Consider the following 25,694-nt stretch of genomic DNA (forward strand, 5'->3'; position numbering starts at 1 on the left):
GTATGCCCTATTTTATAAGGAAAAGTTGCGTTTACTTGGAGACAGCAGCAAGTCTTTGTCTTTGAATTTTCTTTGTAAGGGAAAGTTGCGTTTACTTGGAAACAGCAGCAAGTCTTCATCTATGAATTTTCTTTTGTTCGTTATCTTACCACTTTCTCAATAATGAAAAAATAGAAAAAAATTGCTAGAGATCTTTAATTGAAAGATAATCGCATCTTTTCTAATTTAATATATTTAACTATATTTAACAGTAACATCTCACGTAATCTAACTGAAAATTAGTGCGTAAAAGAATTTTCAATTTTTTTATTTCACCGAGTTCCTACAAAAAAATATCATGATTGAGCAAAAATTAATAAAGTCATTATATTGAAAAAAAAAAAAGTAGTAGAGCCACAAAGCTATAAATACGTTGGTTAAAATAAAGAAAGAATCTTACTTTTTCATTTGCATCAAAACTCTGTCCAAGTTCTGTTTCCCAATTGAAAACCGTTCAGAATCAAAAATTAATTTAGAAGCACGTTGGAAACGCGACAGAGTCTAGCCTCGTAAATATAAATATATATGGTATTTTTGTAACTTAATAAAATGTAGTTAATTAAAGGAATATAAGTCAGTTATTTTTATTTCCAAATAACTAAAGGTACCCTAGAAAGCCAGAATTCAAGAAAAATACTAATTTTTGTTGTTTTTAAACATTTTTTATATGACTTTCATGTTTGGTATTTTATCACACAGAAATAGACTACACTAAGCTTTTATTCCAAAAGTATCGTCACTATATTTGTTTTGTTCCAAAAAATACCACTACAAATCCTTTTAGTCCAAAAATACCACAAACACTAAAATTGATTTTCAAGGGTTTATAATTTAAAAAAGCTTTGTTTGGTTTTACTATTTTGGTTTTAGGGTTTAGGGTATAATTTACTTTCGAAAGTTTTAAGTTTAGTTTTAGTTTTGTAGTATTTTCGGAAAAAGTATGTTTTAGTGATATTTTTGACATAAAAAAACTAATAATGGTAAAACTCAATTAAGTGGTATTTTTAGAATTTTCCTACATTTTGTTAAAATATTATATATATATATATATATGTATGAATATACATTTCCAAAACATACCGTTTCATATATATATATATTTAAACCACTTCTGAGTCTCCTAATGTTTTGACCAAAACATAAATTTTAAAATATTATATATATGTATGAACATATTACTTAAAATTTATAAAAAAAAAACATAAATTAGGTTAAAAAAAACTCTAAAAATATGTGAGGAATTTGACCAAAACATAAAGAAATATAAAAATATTATTAAATTTTAAGAGTTTAAACATAAATTTATAATTTTAAGAAGGTCAAAACAGAAAAGATAATAAAAATATAATAAAACTTAAAGGACAATAAAACAATTTCAGAATTTTAGGGGGGTCAGCTGACCCCCTTTAAGCCTTACTAGGTCCGTCCTTGTATATATATAGAACGCAAAGGAAAGAAGAAGAGATAAAAAAAAAAAAAAAAAAGGACTTTTGTAATTTATACTTTGTAATATTGCTAGAAAGATTGAATAGAGCAATTATGGCTCCAACTTTGCAAGGCGAGTGGATCAAGGTAGTTAATTAATTAATGATTCTATTTATTTAATATGAAAGTTTTGAAGTAATTAATATATGTTCCATAATTCATCAACTTTTTTTGACAAAAAAAAAAAAAATGTCACTGTGCATAACCCGCGTTAATTATATCTTTTTTAATAGTCATCATCATAATTAATTTTCTCTTAGTGGATCTACTACTTTTTCTCAAATAAATATTTTACTGATTTTTTTCAATCATGGTATCTTTTGTAATAATTAGTTGAAATAAAAAAGTTGAAATTTCTTGTACGCACTTATTTCAGTTAGATCGCAAACTATTTTGCAAAGAAACGGAAACTGGTACGTGGAACCAAAACATTAGGAGACTCAGAAGCGGTTTAAATATATATATGAAACGGTATGTTTTGGAAATGTATATTCATATATATATATATATATATATATATAATATTTTAACAAAATGTAGATAACAAAGGAAAATTCTAAAAATACCACTTAATTGAGTTTTACCATTATTAGTTTTTTTATGTCAAAAATATCACTAAAACATACTTTTTCCGAAAATACCACAAAACTAAAATTAAACTTTAAACTTTCAAAAGTAAACTTTATTTATTTGCTCAAACTAAAATATTTTAGATTTTCATTTAATTAAAGTATTTATAATATAAATTTTAAATGTTTTATTTATTTATTTCCATACTATTCAAATTCTAATTTATAAGTGTTTTGTAAGAAAATAGAATTTAATTTGAGAAACAATTGTTGGTGATGGCACAAAACGTAAAACATACTAAAAAAGTCATTTTAATACAATAATATTATTTAAAAAATAGACATTCAAATATCTTAAAATTATCTTAATTTAATGGGCATAATTATAGATTTCACGTAGTTTTAGAATAGTTATACTATTAATCCGTTTAGTTATGGAAAATTTGTTAATTAAATTGATTTTTGTATTAGAATATTCCCCTATATTTCCGAATATATATATAGAATATTCCCCTATATTTCCGAATATATATATATATATATATATGAAATATTAGTTTTGATTGTGTCAATGGAATATACTACTTTCAAATTATTATGTAACTTTTTACGATTTTTTTTTTGTTAACTTTTTGAATGCAATTATCTTAATGGCATTCTATGTAATATTCTACAACTTAAAAGTTTTTTATTTTTTAGTGATTCCCAATTAATAGTATAGATTTCATAACTTTTGATATAAAAAAAAAATTTCACCGTGCATAGCCCGCGTTAATTATATCTTTTTTAATAGTCATCATCATAATTAATTATCTGTTAGTGGATCTACTACTTTTTCTCAAATAAATATTTTATTGATTTTTTTCAATCATGGTATCTTTTATAATAATGAGTTGAAATAAAAAAATTTGAAATTTCTTGTACGCACTTATTTCAGTTAGATCGCAAACTATTTTCCAAGGAAACGGAAACCGGTACATGGAAACAAAACATTAGGAGACTCAGAAGCGGTTTAAATATATATATGAAACGGTATGTTTTGGAAATATATATTCATACATATATATATATATATATAATATTTTAACAAAATGTAGATAACACAGGAAAATTCTAAAAATACCACTTAATTGAGTTTTACCATTATTAGTTTTTTTTATGTCAAAAATATCACTAAAACATATTTTTTCCGAAAATACCACAAAACTAAAACTAAACTTTAAACTTTCAAAAGTAAATTATACCCTAAACCCTAAACCAAAATACTAAAACCAAACAAAGCTTTTTTAAATTATAAACCCTTGAAAATCAATTTTAGTGTTTGTGGTATTTTTGGACTAACAGGATTTGTAGTGGTATTTTTTGGAACAAAACAAATATAGTGACGATACTTTTGGAATAAAAGCTTAGTGTAGTCTATTTCTCTGTGATAAAGTACCAAACATGAAAGTCATATAAAAAATGTTTAAAAACAACAAAAATTAGTATTTTTCTTGAATTCTAGCTTTCTAGGTTACCTTTAGTTATTTGGAAATAAAAATAACTGACTTATATTCCTTAAATTAACTACATTTTATTAAGTTACAAAAATACCATATATATTTATATTTACGAGGCTAGACTCTGTCGCGTTTCCAACATGCTTCTAAATTAATTTTTGATTCTGAACGGTTTTCAATTGGAAACAGAACTTGGACAGAGTTTTGATGCAAATGAAAAAGTAAGATTCTTTCTTCATTTTAACCATCGTATTTATATCTTTGTGGCTCTACTACTTTTTTTTTTTCAAAATAATGACTTTATTAATTTTTGATCAATCATGATATTTTTTCGTAGGAACTAGGTGAAATAAAAAAATTGAAAATTCTTTTACGCACTAATTTTCAGTTAGATTACGTGAGATGTTACTGTTAAATATAGTTAAATATATTAAATTAGAAAAGATGCGATTATCTTTCAATTAAAGATCTCTAGCAATTTTTTTCTATTTTTTCATTATTGAGAAAGTGGTAAGATAACGAACAAAAGAAAATTCATAGATGAAGACTTGCTGCTGTTTCCAAGTAAACGCAACTTTCCCTTACAAAGAAAATTCAAAGACAAAGACTTGCTGCTGTCTCCAAGTAAACGCAACTTTTCCTTATAAAATAGGGCATACCTTACAATACCCGTATGCATTTTACCAAGAAAAAAATCTTGAGCATATCATAAAATGAGCTCTAATACTAGTTGTTCTCTTTTGAGTCTCCTCTTTCTGCTACTTTTATTGATCCTTGATTCTGCAGATCTCACTGTTTCCAGCTATTGTCTTAGGAACTGCGGAGGAATCAAGATCCCGTACCCATTTGGAATCGGAATGGGTTGCTATCTTGAGCACTCGTACGAAATTGAGTGTGTTAATTCTTCCTCTATTCCAGGGAAGTTGGTCCCTTTTCTTTCCGCAATTGGCAAGGAAGTTGTGGATATCTCTTTTCCACAAGTGTTACCCTCAAGTAATTATGTTGGCTTGGAAGAGGGGTCAGTTCGTATAAAAAACAAAATAACTTCAAAGGGGTGCTCAAGCGACGGAGAAGAGCATGTGTCACTTTTGAATTTGACCGGTACTCCTTTTTACGTTAGCCGTAATAATATATTGATAGCGTCCGGTTGCAACAACATGGCATCATTGACGAATGTCGAACCAATTTTGGTGGGATGCAAGTCTAGCTGCAGCGCAACAAACCGTACAGCCTCAAAAGATTATCTTGCAGAACTCAGTTGTGATAAGTTTTGCTCCCGTACCAATGAAACAATCTTCAATCAAAAAGGATGCAATGGGTTTCAATGCTGCGAGGCAAACATGCCTACTCAGATTCAACAGATTGTTGGTGTGAGAATTGATAGCACCACAACAACCGGAGGGTGCAAAGTTGCCTTCTTAACAGACGAGGAATACTCTTTTTTAAATGGTTCTGATCCGAAACGACTTCATGCTAAAGGAACATCAACCGTTGAGCTAGGATGGTTCATCCATACTTCGAATCGTTCGTATGTAGATTCTTTAGGATGCCAAAGTTATGAAACTATGTCTAGGCTTAAAAGGGAAGGCTATAATGCTTATGAAAGTACTTTTGGAATAAGTTGTTTTTGCGACTATAATGCTTATCTAAGCTATGCAAGATGCTCATGCAATGACGGTTACCAAGGCAACCCATACCTTCAAGGAGGAGGCGGATGCAAAGGTGAGAAATTGTGTTTATAGTTTCATAAAAACTGTGATAAGAGTAAACATATATATAGGATCATCGTTTGACTACAATTTCTTTATATTTTGAAAAGCAGATGTTAATGAATGTCTAGAAAAGGACTATGATGGAAATTACAAATGTATGGGAGGGACGTGTGTCGATTTGCAGGGACACTATGAATGTGAGTACAAAAAACATCGGCCACTCGCTATAGGTATGTCGTGCAAATTTCTTTCGACATTTATATTACTGTATTATCTATCCAAGAAGTAAGAAAAGTATGTAGGTTTTCATTTTTCTTTTGTCGGTTTGCAGGGTTTGGTTCGAGTTTTGGCTCATTGATTTTTATTGTTGGAATATACTGGTTATACAAATTTATGAGAAAGCAAAAGAGGTTAAAGCAAAAGAAGAAGTTCTTCAAGCGTAATGGGGGTCTATTGTTGCAACAACAATTGACTGCAACAGAAGGCAACGTCGAGAAGACAAAAGTGTTCACTTCGAGAGAGTTGGAAAAAGCTACTGAAAACTTTAACTTAAATAGAATACTTGGTCAGGGTGGTCAAGGTACTGTGTACAAAGGAATGCTTGGCGATGGTAGAATTGTAGCAGTGAAGAAGTCCAAAGTTGTGGATGAAGATAAGTTGGAAGAGTTCATCAATGAGGTTGTCATTCTTTCGCAGATAAACCACAGAAACATTGTGAAACTCTTGGGCTGTTGTCTTGAGACAGATGTCCCAGTTCTTGTCTACGAGTTTATTCCTAATGGTAACCTTTTTGAACATCTTCATGATGAGTTGGAGGATTACACGATGACTACTTGGGAAGTGCGCCTCCGCATTGCTGTAGATATTGCAGAAGCTCTTTCTTACTTGCACTCGGCTGCATCCTCTCCAATCTATCACAGAGACGTCAAGTCTACAAACATAATGCTGGATGAAAAATATCGAGCCAAAGTATCTGATTTTGGAACTTCAAGATCAGTAACGGTGGATCACACCCACTTGACAACAGTAGTTTCAGGTACGGTGGGGTATGTGGATCCAGAGTACTTTCAGTCGAGCCAATTCACAGATAAAAGTGATGTCTATAGCTTTGGAGTGGTGCTCGTGGAGCTCATTACGGGTGAAAAATCAATTTCTTTTCTGCGATCTCAAGAAAACAGGACACTTGCAACTTATTTCATTTTTGCAATGAAACATAATACACTCTTTGACATCATCGACCCGCGAATTAGAGATGGCTGCAAGTTGAATCAAGTGACTGCAGCTGCAAAAATTGCAAGGAAATGTTTGAATCTGAAGGGAAGAAAGCGACCAAGCATGAGAGAAGTATCCATGGAGTTAGAGAAGATTCGTTCATCTTCTGGAGATATGCAGCCAGATGAGTATGTTAGCGAAAATGAGGAAGAAAGAGAGGAAGGAGTCGTGGAAGTTAATATAGAGGTAGAATCGTGGAACGATGTGGCTGTTACTGCTCCAACGTATCAATGCAACAATGCGGCATCATCTTCATTGTGGTCGGATGTTGAACCATTGTTTCCTCTTCAGACACTATAATACTCAAATATAATCTCATGTGTTTGGTTTCACATTCGATTTTTGGGTTTGTGTGTGAGAAGATATTTCTATTAAAGGTAAAATAGGAAAGCCATGTCGCAGATGTAATGTATGATATCTAAACATGATTTCTATCGATTGATTTAGCTAAATTGGGTTACGGCGTCCACTTTATAATCTCATGTGTTTGTCTATGTGAAAATGTTTACTAGTTTAAATGTCAAGACTTTTTGTTTTGTTGTCTTGTTGTTTTGTTTAAAAGCAACGAGTTTTTAGATATACGTGGAAACATTTGGTGTATTTATGTAAAAAGAGACGAACTTTTAAAGAGACGAACTTTTAAAAGAGCAAAACTAAAAAAAGTAAAAAAACAAAACATAAAATAAACAACATGCTGACAAATTATTAAAGCATTTTCTTATTTTGGCCAAACAAGAAACAAATGACCCCCCCTAGACAAATCCGGGTAATACGGCGGGTGTTGGAGAGGTTCTGTAATGCGTCGGGACAAAAAGTGAGCTTGGAGAAATCAAAAATTTTCTTCTCGGAGAATGTGTCTCGAGATTTGGGAAATTTGATTAGTGGCGAGAGTGGGATTAAGTCGACAAAAGATTTGGGAAGATATTTAGGGATGCCTATTCTTCAGAAAAGAATTAATAAAGAGACATTTGGTGGTATTTTGGAAAGGATGTCTTCTAGACTAGCAGGTTGGAAAGGCCGTATGTTGAGTTTGGCAGGTCGCATCACTCTTACAAAGTCGGTGCTTTCCTCGATACCGGTCCACTCAATGAGTACTATTAAGCTCCCAGCTTCGACTATAAACAAGTTGGATAAGATTTCGAGAGATTTCTTGTGGGGTAGCAGCCCGACGGAGAGGAAGCTGCATTTGGTGTCATGGAAAACCGTATGGTTACCTAAAAGGGAGGGTGGTTTAGGTATCCGCACGGCTGGTGAAATGAATAAAGCGTTGGTTGCTAAGTTGGGATGGAGGACTCTGAATGATAAGTCTAGTCTTTTGGTGAGAGTGGTCAGGAGTAAATATAAAGTCGGGGAAACAAAAGATCACACATGGACTAAGGTTAAGAGTAACTGGTCTTCCACATGGAGAAGTGTGGGAATTAGACTTCGAGAAGTGGTGCACAAGGGACACAGTTGGGTGGTTGGTGATGGTCAGACTATAAGATTCTGGACAGACAAATGGTTGATGGCGAGGCCGCTGGTGGATACAATCACAACGGAATTACCTGTGGAGTATTTGACGTGGACAGCAAGGGATTTATGGAGAAACGGGTCTGGCTGGGATCTGAATAAGATTGTGCCTTATGTGTCACATAATCGGCGGCTGGAGATGGCAGCAGTTGTGTTGGACACGGTCACAAGAGCCAAAGATAGGCTGTCTTGGGGAGAGACGGCAGATGGTAAGTTCACAGTAAGGTCAGCTTATCGTTTGTTAACTCGAGATGACACACCAAAGCAAGATATGGCCAAGTTTTATGACAAAATCTGGGGTGTCATTGCTCCAGAGAGAGTACGTGTATTCCTTTGGTTAGTTGGTCAGCAGGTGATCATGACAAACAAGGAGCAATACAGAAGACACTTGTGTGATACCAAGATTTGCTCTGTGTGTAAGAGTGGAGTTGAATCAATTATACATGTGCTTCGTGACTGCCAAGCAATGGTGGGGATTTGGGTTCGTATTGTACCAAGAAACAAGAGGCGGGACTTTTTTAATACATCCTTACTTGAGTGGATGTATGACAATTTGAATGGCGGAGGTAATGAGGAGTGTGGGTCATGGCCAACAATGTTTGCGGTAGCAGTTTGGTGGGCCTGGAAATGGAGGTGTGGTAACGTGTTTGGAGAAAACGGGTTATGGAAGGATAGAGTACGGTTTATCAAGGAACTAACCACGGAGATATTGGCTGTTCAAGGGAGAAGCATGGAAGTGGTACAAAGGCCGGGTCGAGTTGAGAAACAAATCAAATGGACTAAACCTCCGTCGGGCTGGTTCAAGTTAAATACTGACGGGGCATCTCAGGGAAACCCGGGTTTGGCTGCGGCTGGGGGAGTGCTACGAAATGAAGCCGGCGAATGGTGTGGTGGATTTGCACTAAATATAGGGCGGTGCTCGGCGCCTATTGCGGAACTTTGGGGAGTGTATTATGGATTGTTCATAGCTTGGGAGAGGGGTATTACAAGACTGGAGTTGGAGATTGATTCAGAAATGGTGGTAGAGTTTCTGAAATCCGGGATAGGGGGTTCGCACCCGCTGTCATTCCTAGTACGATTGTGCTACGGCTTTCTTTCGAAGGACTGGATAGTCCGAATCTCACATGTGTATAGGGAGGCTAACCGTCTCGCCGACGGGTTAGCGAACTATGCGTTTAGTTTGCCTTTAGGCTTTCATGCTTTTCATTCTGTTCCATCGGTTGTTGATGAGTTCATACAAGACAATATGTTTGGTCCTCCTCGTCTTAGACGAGTGATGGTGTAATTGTTTCTTCTTTATTAATAAAACCCGGGAGGATTACTCCCGGTTGCCCACCAAAAAAAACAAGAAACAAATGATAGATAAAAGGGATTATATCGTATAAGTGAATAACCGAAACAAACGATAACATCACATAGAGAAAGATCACGAATACTCATACAAAACAAAACAAACAAAGAAAAGTTAAACAAGAAACCAATCTTATAAAAAACTATTAGATTATAAAAACCAGGAAAACTAACTTATGAAGAGATACATAAATCTCATGTGAGAACATATATGAACCTTGTAAGCGATACCAAATTGCTCTAGATGCTGCAAGCAACGAGAACTTCAACACACATTTCCCTGAAGATTTTATAGCTTTGATTGAGAACTTACTCTAAGAAACGGTACGAAGAACACAGAATTCGATAGAAAGAAGCTAGCAGGCACGATCACATGCAACCAATTTGCGGAGGTTAATGCTAAGATCAATTTGGTTCACAGTCTACTTGTGGGTAAGAAAGCGGTTCATTTTACCGAAGAGGTTGAGACGATCGAACAAGAGGAAAAATCTACGGAAGGAGTTAACTATGTGAATGGCACAAAATTTCAGACGGAAACCGAATTGAGAGTTGACGGAAACCTTAAATGCGCCAGTCCATGCCTCATTCGCACGTTGTTGTACATGTAATGCCACTGAAGCAGCGTCACCCCCCAACTCCTCCATTTATACTAATATCCAAACGAATCTGCAAACTCACAAGTTAATCCTATAAACTGACTGACTCAAGAATCTCTCCAGATATCTATATATACAACCATGTACACAGTTTTAGTAGTTCCTCTATTTCTAATGGCAATCCAGCTAACAACAATTAACTATTTAGTTGCGTACCAATATATTCATATATGGATAAATTTCCCAATTGTTATGAATGAGTAGGAATTTCAAAAAAAAAAAAAAAGAATTAATAGTATGATAGATCATACAATTTCTTAATTTTTTTTATTAATAGGTTGATAAATTAGTTACGTATTTTAATGACATTGTGTATCCTGTTAAATAGTCAGTTTATTTAATTGACTTTGTAAGTGTTTTCTTTAGCCAAAATCTAAAGTATAAGGTATTTATATTGCAAATTCCATCGCTATAAATATGATAAACCCTCGAATGCATGTGATTGTCATTGCATAACAACCTGGACGTTGCGTTAGGTCTTAAACGAGGATCACGTCGCTTGTATGAAATCGATGAATCTGAAGTTTTTTTTCCTTTTGATTTTAGAAAACATGAATGGGTAGTTTTTAAGTTCATTTGGTTATTTGGATAGTTCTCATAAGTTATTTAGCATAACTATATATACAGTGGCCAACCTAGGAATAAATTTTAGGGAGGTCAAAATATAATTTAAATAATTAATAATTTTTTTCTAAGAAAAACTAAAGACATCTTTGTTTTTTTTTCTTAAAAAAAAAAAACATAAATTTGGTTCAGTAGTTATAGGTGAAGCAAACAATAAGGCTAAAAATATGTGAGGAATTGGACCAAAACATAAAGAAATATAAAAATATTATTAAATTTGAAGAGTTTAAACATAAATTTATAATTTTAAGAAGGTCAAAACAGAAAAAATAATAAAAAATATATAATAAAACTTAAAGGATTATAAAACAATTTCAGAATTTTAGGTAGCCTTGCTAGGTCCGTTCTTGTATATATAATATAGAACGCAAATGAAAGAAGAAGAGATACAAAAAAAAAAACAGACTTTTTGTTATAATACATCATATTGGACTTATAACCGGACCCAATAAGCCCATCAGGGTTATTCATTATGTATTGTATTCCGATGTACTTCTATATATTCTATTGAGAATCAATAAAATAATTAGTTCTACAAGACATTATCAGCACGAGTTTGCTCTTAACAACCCTAATCCTAAAAGTCGCAAAACACTGTTCATTAGGTACTGTTCATCGGTATTGTTCATCGACACTGTTCTTTAGGTAATGTTCATCGGTATTGTTCATCGACACTGTTCATCAGTACTGTTTGTCGGCACTGTTCATCCTAGCGTGAGTTACCGAGGTCTTAAGCTCCCGGTTCAATCCGTTCAACCCCAATTGGTGAAAGGTAAAAACGAAACCTTAAAAGCTTAAAGACCAAAAAAAAAAATCGAACTTGAACCTAATGCAAAGCGAAATCTTAAAAACGGATAATGATTGATTAAGTGGTTGCTTTTGCTTGTATGATTCGATTGCTTGACTCGTTTAAGTTGTTAGAAAAGTTATTGCTTAAACCTAACTCTCAAACTCGAAAACACTTAGCCATGGCTGAAACCTTAAAACCTAAATCAAATCAAATCCGAAATCCCTAAAATATAAATCGATTGATTGAGGTTGTTTAGGTTGTTTAGATTGATTATTTCTATGATTGATTGCATGCATAAATTGATAGAAATCAAAACCTAAAATCGCATGAACCCTAAAAACGTTTTTGCGTTTGAAAACCGCAAAATTCAAATCGTTTTCCTCAAAGAGAAACGAAAACCCTAATGCGTTTTTTCAAACGTTTTCAACCGCATGTCTACAATCGCGAATTCAAATCGTTCTCATCATCGAAACATAAACCCTAAAACCGATTAAACCTAGTGGCTCAACCACTTACTTTTGTAAAATCGCGGCTCAACCGCTTCTATGTCCAAAACCGCAATTTTCGTGTATCCCCTAAACCGGAAATCATTCTCGGTTAACTCCTAAACCCGAATATCAATTCGGTTCATCGGTTAAACCGGTTATCAATTAAAACATATATTAACTTGGTTCATCATTTAAACCGACTCAAAATCAATTTACTTTTGGTTAACTAATAAACCGGATCTCAACCCCGTTAACATAAATTTAAACAAAAAAAAAAAAAAACCAAATATCCCTAAACCGGAATCTAATATTCTGGTTCAACTTTAAACGATTAAACCGAACTTATGTTCTGTATAACCAAAAAAAAACCGTATCCTTAAAATTTACGATTCCCGAGAAAGTTTCCTAAAAATAGAAAGTTTTCCGAAAGAGAAACTTTCCTCATTTAGAAAGTTTCCCAAATTAGAAACTTTCCTCAAATAGCAAATGACCCGGAATGAAAACTTTCCTAAAAATAGAAAGTTTCCCGAAATAGAAACTTTCCTCATTTAGAAAGTTTCCCAAATTAGAAACTTTCCTCAAATATAAAGTTTCCTCTAATTTTAACAAACCCCTAATGAAATCAATTTCATGTTTTCAGATGTCAAACATTCAGAAAGTCGAGTTCGAGGCCCTCAAGGTCTCCGGTGAAAACTATCTCGAATGGGCCCTGGACACCAGGATTTTCCTCAACTCAAAGGGACTGGGTGAGTGTATCAAAGCGGATAACACCGCATCTGATAAAGACCGGTCCTAGGCGATATTTCATATCCGCCATCATTTGGCCGCGAGCCTCAAACAGCAATATCTCACTCTTGAGAACCCACTCGAACTTTGGGTGGCCCTGAAAAAACGGTATGATCACCAGAAAACGGTACTCTTGCCACAAGCCAAGTTTGACTGGAAGGAACTCCGGTTCCAAGATTACAAATCTGTGGATGACTACAACTCCGAACTCTTTCGGATAGTTTCAATCATGAAACTATGTGGTGAAGAGGTGTCTGATAATGATCTCCTCGAGAAAACATTATCCACCTTCCATACCCAAAACATTGTGCTTCAGCAGCAATTTCGTGCAATGAAACATACATTGTACGAAGATTTGTTATCTTGTTTGCTCTTGGCCGAGGAAAACAACGAGCTGTTAATGAGGAACAGTGCCCAGAGGCCCCCGAGATCGGCTTCAGTACCAGATTCCCGCAAAGAATCCTACAATGTCCAGCGAGACAGATCCTCATATCGTAGCTGTGGACATGGGAATGGACGTGGAAAGCGTGGACGCGGAAATGGACGTGGCAACCGACATAACCTCGGTTATGGTTCCGGTAAGGGCCGTGGTATCTCTAAACCAAACCGCCCTGCCCACCCAACCAATCAGTCTGCCTGCACCAGATGTGGAATGTTCAATCACTGGACAAAGAACTGTCGTACTTCCAAGTTTCATTTCGATTTGTATCAGAAACATGGGAAAGCACCTGCTGAAGCTAACATGGCCCAGCAAGTTGATGCTGACGACACCACCACCGAGCCGACCGATCCCATGGACTACGAGATCTCAGATCTCCTCGATTGATTCTATCATCTGAACACTTGCTTATTTTGATTTTGTTTTTTTTTGTATTTTGGGGATTTGTTTTATTTTTCATTTGCTATTTATTTTCAGACATTTTGATATTTTATTAATTTATGAATTTTATGATTTATTCAATTTTAAATCATACCTCTTGTTTAATTGAAGATATGTACAATCAAATGGATATCATAGTGGTGGATAGTGGATCCAGCCACACTATCCTCAAAGACAAGAGTTATTTCATAAATTAAATCATGCAAACCGCGAATATTAGCACAATAGCGGATATCTCGAACTTAATAGAAGGCCAAGGCCAGGCCCATGTGTTGTTATCAAACGGCACACATATGGACATTCCAGATGCATTATACTCACCCAGCTCAAAAAGAAACCTTTTAAGTTTTAAAGATATCAGACTTAATGGTTTCCACATAGAAACCCAGGGTGAAGGGAACAAAGAATCCCTACTGATCACTAAGATCACACTTGGCCATAAACAAGTCCTCGAGACTATACCCGCATTATCTACTGGCCTTTACTATGCTAAGGTCAGTATGATTGAGGCTAATAATGCTCTCAAAGCCCGGTTCCAAGACTACACTATTTGGCACGACCGGCTTGGTCATTCCGGTACAACCATGATGCGTAAATTATTCCAAAGTTCTCAAGGACACACCCTTCGAGAAAACCGAGTCTTCCCTCAGCACCTCACGTGCACAGCTGGCTCCCAAGGGAAGTTGATCCGGAATCGATTATGAGGAGACCCGGAATCGATTATGAGGAGATTTATTCTCCGGTGGTGGATGCAACTACTTTTCGATTCCTCATAAGTCTGGCCATAAGAGAAAATCTAGATTTGCGATTAATGGATGTTGTCACCGCATATCTCTATGGGCCCCTGGACAATGAAATATACATGAGATTACCAGATGGCATAGAGCTTAAAGATAAGCATGCATCTCGAGATCAGTACTGCATCAGGCTGAACAAATCCTTGTATGGACTGAAACAAAGTGGACGTATGTGGTATAACCGGTTAAGTGAATATCTCATCAGAGAAGGCTACAAAAACGATCCCATCAGTCCATGCATTTTCATCAAGAAATACTCAAACAAAGGATTTATAATCATAGCAGTTTACGTGGATGATCTAAATATCCTCGGAACATCTGGTGAAATCTCCCAAACAGTCGACTGCTTGAAAGCAGAATTCGAAATGAAAGACCTAGGTAAAACTAAATTCTGTTTGGGTTTACAACTTGAGTACGTCAAAGGAGGAATCCTTTTGCATCAAGCGGCTTATACTGAAAAAGTACTCAAGCGATTCAACATGGACCAGGCCCACCCATTGACCAGCCCAATGGTTGTTCGGAGCCTAGGATTGGACAGTGATCCACTCGGTCCCAAGAAGGACGATGAAGAAATTCTCGGTCCAGAAAAGCCATACCTCAGTGCTGTAGGAGCGTTAATGTACCTGGCTAGTCACACTAGACTAGACATTTGCTTTGCCGTAAACCTCCTAGCTCGCTTTAGCTCATGTCCAACTCAGAGGCACTGGAACGGTATCAAACACTCCTTAGATACCTTCAAGGTACTAAAGACTTAGGACTGTTTTACACTAACCACAACAAGGATGGACTAGTTGGCTTTGCTGATGCAGGATATCTATCAGATCCGCACACTGCCAAGTCTCAAACTGGTTATGTGTTCACGCATGGAGGAACAACTATCTCTTGGAGATCGATGAAGCAGACAATCACTACCACTTCATCAAACCATGCAGAACTTTTGGCCATTCACGAAGCCAGCAGAGAATGTGTTTGGCTACGATCCATGACTCAGCACATCCGGTCAGATTGTGGTATGGACGAAGACAAGGAGCCTACGGTGTTGTATGAAGACAATGCGGCATGTATCGCTCAACTGAAGGAAGGTTATATCAAAGGAGATCGGACGAAGCACATCCTACCGAAATTCTTCTCAACCTCGGATTGGCCGAAGGATGGTACGATCAGCGTTCAACAGGTCCGATCAAGCGAGAACTCCGTCGACCTTTTCACCAAATCATTGCCCGCTTCAACACTCTGGAAGCTCATCCAACAAATAGGAATGCGTAAACTTAGAGATCTACAGTGATGCTCTAATCAGGGGGAGTAATGCGTGTTGTACTCTTTTTCCTTCACCATGGTTTTTCCCACTGGGTTTTTCTGGTAAGGTTTTAATGAGGCAACATTCCCCAGCGCATTATCGAGATCCCGATTGACCATCAGGACCGGTTACTTTGTCCAAGGGGGAGTGTTATAATACATCATATTGGACTTATAACCGGACCCAATAAGCCCATCAGTTATTCATTATGTATTGTATTCCGATGTACTTCTATATATTCCCTTGAGGATCAATAAAATAATTAGTTCTACAACACTTTTGTAATTTTTACTTTGTAATATTGCTAGAAAGATTGAATACAGCAATTATGGCTCCGACTTTGCAAGGCGAGTGGATCAAGGTAATTAATTAATTAATGATTCTATTTATTTAATATGAAACTTTTGAAGTATAATTAATATATGTTCCATAATTCATCAACTTTTTTTTTTGTTAAAGAATTCATGAACTAATGTTGAATAAAGTTGATAAACTAATATGTTGAATTCTTCTTCAACAAATATGAAGTCTTTGAAGTAATATGTTCCGTAATTCGTTAACAAAGAGAATGATATGTTCCATAACGCAATATCAAGATAATTATGCAAATTAAAGAAACAGATGTATCATCGTGGTGATTTACTTTTGATTTTGAATTGGCGAAACAGATGGAGCAGAAAGGTGGAAAAGGACCAGGACCAAGATGTTCACATGGCATAGCCATGGTCGGAGACAAGCTCTACAGTTTCGGTGGCGAGTTAATACCAAACATGCACATCGACAAAGACCTTTACGTCTTTGACTTCAACACTCACACTTGGTCAATTGCTCCGGCTAATGGAGACCCCCCTCGCATCAGCTGCTTAGGTGTCCGCATGGTGGCCGTAGGAACTAAGCTCTATATCTTTGGAGGCCGTGATGCGAAGCGCGCTTTCAACGACTTTTACTCGTATGACACTGTGCAAAAAGAGTGGACGTTCTTGACAAAGCTTGATGAGGAGGGAGGACCGGAGGCTCGTACTTTCCATTCGATGACTTCAGATGAAAACCACGTATATGTTTTTGGTGGGGTAAGCAAAGGCGGGTTGCAGACAACCCCGAAGCGGTTCAGAACGATAGAGGCCTATAATATCGCTGATGGGGGATGGGTTCAGCTACCGGATCCTGGAGAAAACTTCGAGAAAAGAGGAGGAGCAGGATTTGCTGTGGTGCAAGGGAAGATTTGGGTGGTTTACGGGTTCGCAACTTCGATTATTCCCGGAGGAAAAAATGACTACGAGTCTAATGCTATACAATACTTTGATCCGGCTTCCGGAAAATGGACCCAAGTAAAGACAACAGGAGCAAAACCTTCTGCGAGGAGCGTGTTTGCGCATGCGGTAGTCGGAAAATATATAATAATATTTGGAGGTGAGGTTTGGCCAGACCTAAAGGGACATTTAGCTCCAGGGACGTTGTCTAATGAGGGTTACGTGTTGGACACTGAAACACTGGTGTGGGATAAGTTGGCAGAAGGAGGTGAACCAGCGATGCCACTAGGTTGGACGTCCTACACCACTGCAACCGTCTATGGAAAGAAAGGCCTCCTCATGCATGGAAAGCTGCCGACCAACGAGCGAACTGGTGATCTCTACTTCTACGCGGTCAATTCAGCTTAATGCGTGTCAATGTTGGTTTTGTGTGTGTGGCTCGTCATTCGTCAAGTATTATCATCCAATAATGTGCCAGTTTATTGTTGGCCCTTTTATTACAAATTATATCTGTAGTACTGTGTTTTAAGTTTGTTGTCATTGAAATAATTACTAAAAAAAGCGTTTTGATATTAAAATATTGAGATACATGTGTATATCACATCACATGTATTTTAGGAACAAATAAGTGTTGACAAAAAAAAATATGGTCAAAAAACAATTGTGATTTCCAACTCAAGAAATATTAAACAGGAGTTGGATGCGTTTTTCTGCAACCTCCTGACACTAATCATAGAAACCGATTTTGTACTGTTTTATGACGTTTTTAATCTTTAGTTAAAGCTGTTGATTGATTTTCAATATGTTACGTCCATGACAAGGTAAACAATACAACACACATCTTTTTTTTTTAATCTAACACACATCTCCATATTTAAGGCATATACTTAAAATGATATTAAGGATCTTGGAGTTTTGGAATTCTTACTCTTGACAATAAAGTCTCAGGAAGACAAGATGACAACGTAAGTCATGTCCTTGAATTCTTTTTTGATTTTGGGTTACTCGGAGCTTAACCAACTAACTCATAAATTCATTATTGTAGAGGGTTATATTCTTTCTGATGACAAGCTCGACCACTGATCCTATTTGAGAAAATCCTAGACCAGGCAAGCGGTATGATATAGCATCCCAAGACATTATTCAGAGAGCTAAATATGAAGCTGTGTCGAGGACCGTCAAACGTACTAATATTTTGACCTCGACTCGTCTGTAGATTATACGAGTAAGACCAAGGAATCACAGTCACAAATTACAAATCAAATCTAAAGGAAGAAACGGAAACGATGTTTGTAAAACTGATCCTATTTGAGAAAATCCGAGACCAGGCCGGCGGTAAGATATAGCATCCGAAGACATTATTCAGAGAGCTAAACATGAAGCTGTGTCGAGGACGATCAAACGTACTAATATTGTGACCTCGACTCTTCTGTAGAATTTACGAGTAAGACCAAGTAATCACACCGTCACAAATCAAATCTAAAGGAAGAAACGGAACCGATGTTTGTGAAACTGACAAATGCTTTTTTAATGATGCTTGCCTCTACATAAAAAATTAATCTGAGTGACGAGAATTTCAAAACCAGAGATATCTACTTATCTAAAATGTGATTTCTCTCAGGAGCTGCAAAACAGGTACTTCAATGCAGATTGTTCAAAGAGCTGAGTAATATGGACTAATCATAAACCCGAAACTTCTACTTTCTCCACAAACGTTCATATGCTTCAGTCTGCGCGAGACCTGCTGCCAGAAGCTTTCTTCCCTCCATATTTCTGTTTTGAGAATGAGTAATACGCAATATCAACATTGGACCCATTTATGGATTCTAAAATTAGATTTGGACTGGTTCATGAGCATAAACAACTTACTTGCTTTCCTAGATTGAAGGGGATGTATTTGTACTTCATCATGTGTGCTATTTGGCGCCTCATTGTCAGAACAAACAGAACGATCCAATAGAAGAGTAGTATCGGCCAAAAGACGGGGATGTCGAAGAAAGAAAAGAATGTCATCACAAACGCTATGCAGAAAGCCTTAGTCATGGAGTACCTGGCAAAAGATAAAATAGCCGATAGATCAGACTTTAACACAAAAGAGTTACCAAGCAAGATGATGTCACTTCTAAATGTAATTCACTTGGATACACGTCTTCATTCACTAAAAATAGATATAAACTCACTGTCCCTAAGCTTATAGGCACTACTTAATTCTGGTCTCACTCAAAGATACTCTAGATCTCTCACATATGGCTTGTTTTGTCCATGGTTTAATGTTCAAATGGAATATCCATTGATTTGTGAAACACAACATACTATAGTGACACAATAGAATATATGTTCCGTGTATAATACTTTTTACCAGGCTTTAGATCTCAATCAATATTAGCACATAAACAGAGCTTGTACTATAAAATTACCAGAACTTGAACTCTGGAAGTCGACGGATGAATGGCTTGAACTCATCTGAACCTTTTGTGGGTAACATTGGACCATCAGACGCATCAAGCTCAGGATCAACCAGTGGTGATAAAAACCCAATCAGCAAGTTCAGAACATAAATCCCCAACGCATAAGAAATGATATAGAAGCCTTGAACATAGAAAACCCTCAAACAGTATATCCCTGCAATCACAAGAGTCCCGATCCACCTATTAACCGCGTGAGGCGTAGTCTTGTCTAAGTAATACTGATACAGCCTCCACGCCTCGTTCGCTCGTTTTTGTACAGGTGATGATGCCATTGAAGCAGCGTCACCTCCAACTCCCTCCATTTACACTAATATCCAGAAGAATCTGCAAACTCAACAAGATAATCTTACATCAACTAAACGATTTAAGAACCTATCCAGATATCTATACAACAATCATCTACACAGTTTTCATAATTCCTCTATATCTAATAGCAATAAGATCGTTCTTTACCTGAAATGAGACCACCCTAACATACACAAAACTCAAGAATGTGTTGTTATGCAGAATTATCAATCAAATTGAACAAACTCTGGAAAAATCTCATGATCTTGGACTAAATCCAGACCAAATAAGACCAAAATAGACTTGAATCGACTCACTAACACTAAATTTTTCAGTATCTAAGCAGAAATTTGAGCACCGATACTTGGTGATTGAAGAAAAACAACGATTAAGGTCAAGATTCGGAAGATCAGATCTCGAAATCAGAACTCTCTAGTTTCTATGGAAACGAAATTGCAGCAATTTCACATTCCGAAGCATACGAACACAAGAAGGTTATCGATCACCCGAGAATACGAGTTTCAAACAACGAAAAGAAATGTTGAATAAGAGGAAGATAGGATTAGAGAAGATGAGAACTGACTTGCGTAAGAGTTAGTGTTTCTTCGAGCGAGAAGGAGATTTGAGATGATGATCCTTGAACGGAGGTGAGGAAGCGAAGCAAATCTATCGGAAGAAGAACCGACGAAGGAAGAAGAAGAAGAAGAGTGATTGATAAATCTTGGAATAATAGATTTCAATGGCGTCACTGTATTTATATGAATTTTCTACTTTCGCCCCAAATTTTTAATAAGTTGTATTTAAAACCTTTATTTTGGTCCGTTTCTTCGCTCAGACACACGTTTAGTATTTTTTATTTTATTTTAACATAATGAAAAAGGACTAAATGGGGTTTAATTGGGAGTGAATTTTGATAGTTAAAACATTTTACCAAAATATTGCAATATATTAAGAAAAAAGATTATGTGTGATTAGATTATTAATTTAAAAATAAATGCTAAATACTAGGAAAAATATGGTGATAATTATGTGTGATTAGATTATTCCTTTAGTGAATTTATTAATGGATTTTAAAATGATAATTATATTTTTAATTGATTTAAAGGTGAAAAATGGACTGAGAAATCTCGGGGTAAACCTAATTATTTCAAAATTCATGTATTTGATTTTAAAATGATGATTTTTTTTTTCAATCTCATATTTCTTTGTAAATCAATTATAATTTAGAAGCCAATAATGATCAAAAAAAATTCAAAAAATCATAATTTTGATAAAAACTTGAAAAATAATATGATTTTTGAATGAGAAATTTACCAAAAATTCATAAACATTAGTTTGGATTATAGATACATCAATCATTTTGAACAATTTCTAAAATTTGAGTAGTTCATTAATTGTGGTTTAAAATTTTATGATCTAATGATAATTGAAGAAACAATAAATTCACCAATTGGTGACCCGCTTGACACCATTTAAAATACAAGTGGCGAGTTTGGTTCCATTTGAAATACAAGTGGTGCGCTTACTTAATCTTTAGAGATTTTTGAAAAACTAGGTGAAAATCCAGGTGACACCCGGTATATATTTGATGATTTAGTTAATTTAGTATAATCATCAAAAAGATAAAATGTTAACTTTTTGTTTTTATTATAGAGAAATTGTTAAAAATACCCCTTTTGGTGTGCCCCTTTTCAAAAATGCCCCTTTTAGATGTCCATTTTCAAAAATGCCCCTTTTTAAATCTGAAATTTTTATAAAGTTTTATTAGGTTTATAAGGTACTTATGGATTGTAACTACTACTTGAAGACTCGATCCAAGTATTTATAAGGTTTTATAAGGTGTTTTTAAAGGTTTTACAAGTTATTTTAAAGGTTTTTTAAGGTTTTTCAAAGGTTTTACAAGATATTTTAAAGGTTTTTAAAGGTATTTAAAATGCATTTATAAGGTATTTATAAAGTATTTATAAGATTTTAGATACATAGAAATGTAGTTTGTATATGTTTTAATAATATTACATACATATTTGGGTAAATCTTATATTTTAAGAGCATTTTTTATAAGGTTTTAAAAAAGAGGTATTTTTGAAAAGTAGCATTGAAAAAGTGGCATTTTTACAAAAGTCCCTTTATTATATGGTTAGGTTTTAATAGTCATTTCAAAATATTCTTGTTATTTGTCTAATGTAATTTTAGTGTTGTTATCAAATATCCATGACATGATAATAGATACATCGGCTTGTGTACTCATAATTGATAAAACCTTGTAATCTTATTTGATTATATATATATGATTTAGAAAGTACAAATTGTTTTCTTGATTTAACCCGTATATTGATTTACAAAGTGTAAATCCTAAGGGAAATAGAATATACGCGCGAGTGGTGTGACATCCGAATATAAAGGAGAATAAGAGGTAATCATGTTGGTTCTTATTCCTAAGGGGTGTGATTCTCTAGTGATGTCACCTTTGGTTTTAGGAGAAATAATTTTTACGAAAACCTTACAAAAGAAAATGACCCTAAAGCAGAGGAGGATATCAAAAATTAGAGCAAGAAACCCTAGAGAGCATATTGTCACCGCTTCGATTCTATTGAAAGATTGCTCACTAATAAAAAAAAAACTTTCTCCTTTTGATATGTAGATTTGTCTTAACTAAACAGATTAAATTTTGCTAAAACAATAATTATTAAATACTCTATTTATTCCATATATAGTGAAACCTCTATAAATTAATACCTCGTTAAATTAAAAAAAAATTTCGGTCCGAAATTGATATTTTGACCTAAATATCACCTTTTAAAATTTATAAACACGATAAATTAATAAAATTTAGTAAAATACGTTTGTCCCAATATTATTAATTTATAGAGGTTTTACGTGTATATATGCATAAACTTTTGATAATTTCATATAGTAATATATGCCTAAATGCATAAGCTTATTTTTATGTTTGTCAACAACATGCAACATTCGGGCTACAATCCAAGTAGTGATATAGTAATGACACTAGCAAAACCCACTAAACCTCATGTCTTTTTATCATTTTTTAACTTTTGTTTCATGAGTTTTCTTGTTTATTTGTGGAGATGGTATGAAGGTTGTAATGGTTCATAGAGGAACTTTAGGATATATTCCTCAAGAATTGGTCCCAAATAATATTTCTAGTAAATTGTTTCAATCAATTACAATAATCTCTAAATTAAATTACAAAAATTTCACATTTATTGTTAGATCGTTTTAATCTTCACCATCCGTTTTAGAGATGTTTTTGTATGAAGAGAGACATGATCCTTTATTAGAGATCATCCATCATTCTTAATAAAATTGCATTGTTTTTTTATTTTTTTTGGCACACAACTACTTCATTAATCAAATGTGGGTATCCATACAAGCTAAACGCAAAGCTTCTTTTGCGAGAGAGTCGGCCAACCGATTCTTATCGCGAGAAATGAAATTGAAAGCAACAGAACTGAAAAGAGAAGATAGATGAAGGATATCGTGATGAATCCCATGAAGCTCCGAATTGAGTGCTTTGACCAGTAACGAGTCTGAAGCAAAAGAGATGTTCGAAAAGTCAGATTCAATTGCAACTCGGACCGCGGAGAGGGTTGCTAAAGCTTCGGCCATCATCGGTGAGGAGATAAGGGGCAGTGTTGCAGATTCACGGAGAATCACAGTCCCTTGGGGGTTCATGAAAACCCAACCTAATCCTATCCTACTATCCAATCTCCGCGATGCATCTGTGAGACAGGTGGTTAGATTTGAAACAGGCGGAGGAGCCGGTGATGGCTTGATGGGGAAGGGTACGCTGAGCTTCTTGCCACTCTTTGGCTCTAACAATGGCCAGAAGGAGGCTCTCCTCTGCTTGGATCTGTTTGTTGCTGAAAATTAGTTGGTTTCGAGAAGTCCAAATTGACCAGAAGATCTAGGGGAGCAGAGGGCCCTCTCCAATTCCAGAAGGTAGAAGACATGTGAGCTTATTCGCCAAGGAGATACCTTCCTAGATGTTTGAGATGCGGGAAAGAATTAGGTGATGTTTAAAAGGTGATTTTTCCCACATAGTCTTTGCAAAAGGGCATTGGAAAAATAGGTGGATCAAGGTTTCCTCAGCTCCACAGTGGGGACAGACCACTGAATCATTAATTTTCCTGTATTTCAGGTTATCACTCACCGGCAGAGCATTCTGTGAAGCTTTCCAAAGTAGCATTTTTGTTTTTGGAGATGTCTTGATGGTCCAGATATTGGCTTTCCAAGTAGCATTGCTTATTTCTCTTTAATTTGCTATTTCAAGTACTTTTGTCTCTCTAGTTTGCTCTTTCGAGTTCTCTCTCTCTAAAAGTCTGGTTTTATTTTTAAAATATTTACTTAGTCATGTTTCATGAGCCAAATAAGCTAAGATATCATTTTGATGGACAACAAAACATCTCATCTTTTCTACACTCGACCTTTTAGCTATGCGTTGAACAAGAAAATGTTTCTAGCCAATGGCAAACAGAGCAATAGTCACCAGGATAGGTTCACCATACTCTTTTTCTTAATTTAATTTAAAATAAAAAAACAGCTTAAACCCTATTGAAAAAAGAAAAAAATGCCCTAGCCCAACTACATATATTTGATCCCAAAACTTTATTAAACAAAATCCACTTAAAACCTACTTCATCCACAAAACCAAAGGCCTGCAAAACAAAACAAATCAACGATGGAAAAAATCAAACAGATGCATCTATCCACAAAAGATTACTAAAGGATGCGTTCATACCAGCACTAATGCACCGGATCCCATCAGAACTCCGGAGTTAAGCGTGCTTAGGCGAGAGTAGTACTATGATGGGTGACCTCTCGGGAAGTCTTCGTGTTGCATCCCTTTTTAAACGGTTCGTACCCGGGCTCAGACATTTTTTCACATTCTCTTCATTTAAAAAGGAGCCTATTCGAGGCAATTGCAATACACATGCCCCCTTTCTCTCCCAAATTAAGAGACTGTGAAAAACTAAAATCAAAATTTTGATTTGCCCTCTCCGGCTACGGTGCTCCTCACCGGTTGCCAGAGAAGGGCACTCTCTCTTCTCCTTTTCTCTAGTTGTCTTCTCCGTGCTGCCTTTGTCGCTCTGGTGGTGCTCTGTCCATGGCTGGATTTTTGTCTCTTGATGGTGGTGAAGCGGCGAGAGGTCTCGCTTCTCGCACGGTTGATAATAGGATTTTAAGATCAATTATCCTAAAGCACTATCATGTCGTTGTAGTACTGAAGGTTGTCAATCCAATCAGGTGTGATGCAAACAGATGAGATGTGATCAGAAGTCACTAAGTCAAGCCAAGCAATTGCAGATTTTGGTGTGTCTAACAGTCCTAAGTGATCATGCAGAAAACAGAAAAATTGCAGAATTACAGAAATCACTCGACCACAACTGGCTGATGCCAGGAGCAGGATGTGATCGAGTGACTGGTCGAGTAACAGGCAGAAAGTATAACAGAAGTACTCGACTGCACAGTCTGTTGTCAGACACTGGGTGTGGTCGAGTACAATGGCGATAACATGTGAGAAATGTGAAAACAGGCAATGATAACAATAAATCAATAACGATGTAAATAGAGAAATCAAATAGACGAGAAATGCTTAAGGATGAGGTAATCGAATGGAGTGGTCTCCTTAGCCTATTCAGATGGTTAACAAAGCGCAATCAAGCTATCCCTAGACAACAGGTTCATCAACAGATTTATTCACTCCCGTGCAACAAATCCTCAAGCAAAGCTAGTCCAGACTAATTCCCATTAACGGAATCTAACTATGCAGGCAATACGATTCAACCTATTACAGTCAATAAACGCTCTAAACGGCCAATTCCTTGGGATAGCGACGCATATCTCTGGAACTAGTGGATCAAGCATTCCATCGAACACCTTCTGGGTGCGGGAATGCTTTGGATCGAGTTCCAGTTGA

General features: G+C 35.7%; 3 protein-coding genes and 2 long non-coding RNA genes across 7 annotated transcripts; 3 read left to right on the forward strand and 2 right to left on the reverse strand.

Moving 5' to 3' along the window:
- Positions 1-1,599: 1,599 nt before the first annotated feature.
- LOC9320232 (epithiospecifier protein) lies at positions 1,600-17,583 on the forward strand. 2 transcript variants are annotated; one of them, XM_021033101.1, is made up of 2 exons: positions 1,600-1,611; positions 16,422-17,583. In XM_021033101.1, exon 2 carries the CDS (start codon positions 16,422-16,424, stop codon positions 17,409-17,411), a length of 990 nt encoding a protein of 329 aa, XP_020888760.1. In that variant the 5' UTR covers positions 1,600-1,611; the 3' UTR covers positions 17,412-17,583. The 2 variants fall into 2 exon arrangements, with proteins under 2 accessions (XP_020888760.1, XP_002884166.1); XM_002884120.2 differs by lacking the exon at positions 1,600-1,611 and adding an exon at positions 15,988-16,114.
- LOC9322285 (wall-associated receptor kinase-like 10) lies at positions 4,033-7,012 on the forward strand. Its single transcript, XM_021033099.1, has 3 exons — positions 4,033-5,314; positions 5,415-5,534; positions 5,636-7,012. Exons 1-3 carry the CDS (start codon positions 4,306-4,308, stop codon positions 6,874-6,876), a joined length of 2,370 nt encoding a protein of 789 aa, XP_020888758.1. The 5' UTR covers positions 4,033-4,305; the 3' UTR covers positions 6,877-7,012.
- LOC110230380 lies at positions 9,445-10,437 on the reverse strand. Of its 2 annotated transcripts, none has more exons than XR_002333485.1 (2): positions 10,343-10,437; positions 9,445-10,101 (listed from the first exon to the last, which is right to left on the reverse strand). It is a non-coding gene; the product is annotated as an uncharacterized LOC110230380 (long non-coding RNA). The 2 variants fall into 2 exon arrangements; XR_002333484.1 differs by lacking the exon at positions 10,343-10,437 and adding an exon at positions 10,248-10,327.
- A 613-nt stretch (positions 17,584-18,196) lies between the features above and the next one.
- Positions 18,197-20,460, reverse strand: LOC9320233 (protein RER1B). The gene is made up of 4 exons (XM_002886173.2): positions 20,340-20,460; positions 19,421-19,795; positions 18,873-19,053; positions 18,197-18,776 (listed from the first exon to the last, which is right to left on the reverse strand). Exons 2-4 carry the CDS (start codon positions 19,771-19,773, stop codon positions 18,729-18,731), a joined length of 582 nt encoding a protein of 193 aa, XP_002886219.1. The 5' UTR covers positions 19,774-19,795; positions 20,340-20,460; the 3' UTR covers positions 18,197-18,728.
- Positions 20,461-23,110: 2,650 nt separating this feature from the next.
- LOC110229747 lies at positions 23,111-24,128 on the forward strand. Its single transcript, XR_002333134.1, has 2 exons — positions 23,111-23,800; positions 23,916-24,128. It is a non-coding gene; the product is annotated as an uncharacterized LOC110229747 (long non-coding RNA).
- Positions 24,129-25,694: the final 1,566 nt, after the last annotated feature.

This window comes from Arabidopsis lyrata, assembly GCF_000004255.2.
Source record: "Arabidopsis lyrata subsp. lyrata unplaced genomic scaffold ARALYscaffold_3, whole genome shotgun sequence".
NCBI classification, from domain to species: Eukaryota; Viridiplantae; Streptophyta; class Magnoliopsida; order Brassicales; family Brassicaceae; genus Arabidopsis; species Arabidopsis lyrata.

What these genes read in the sequence shown, in the direction of transcription:
- LOC9322285 (XM_021033099.1), top strand. Translation starts at nt 4,306, where the DNA reads ATGAGCTCTAATACTAGTTGTTCTCTTTTGAGTCTCCTCTTTCTGCTA. An exon ending in AGGAGGAGGCGGATGCAAAG is followed by an intron (nt 5,315 to 5,414) that starts GTGAGAAATTGT and finishes TTTGAAAAGCAG; the next exon opens with ATGTTAATGAATGTCTAGAA. An exon ending in ACATCGGCCACTCGCTATAG is followed by an intron (nt 5,535 to 5,635) that starts GTATGTCGTGCA and finishes GTCGGTTTGCAG; the next exon opens with GGTTTGGTTCGAGTTTTGGC.
- LOC9320233 (XM_002886173.2), bottom strand. Translation starts at nt 19,773, where the DNA reads ATGGAGGGAGTTGGAGGTGACGCTGCTTCAATGGCATCATCACCTGTA. An exon ending in CTTCCAGAGTTCAAGTTCTG is followed by an intron (nt 19,054 to 19,420) that starts GTAATTTTATAG and finishes ATCTTTTGCCAG; the next exon opens with GTACTCCATGACTAAGGCTT. An exon ending in CCTTCAATCTAGGAAAGCAA is followed by an intron (nt 18,777 to 18,872) that starts GTAAGTTGTTTA and finishes TTCTCAAAACAG; the next exon opens with AAATATGGAGGGAAGAAAGC.
- LOC9320232 (XM_002884120.2), top strand. Translation starts at nt 16,082, where the DNA reads ATGGCTCCGACTTTGCAAGGCGAGTGGATCAAG. An exon ending in TGCAAGGCGAGTGGATCAAG is followed by an intron (nt 16,115 to 16,421) that starts GTAATTAATTAA and finishes TTGGCGAAACAG; the next exon opens with ATGGAGCAGAAAGGTGGAAA.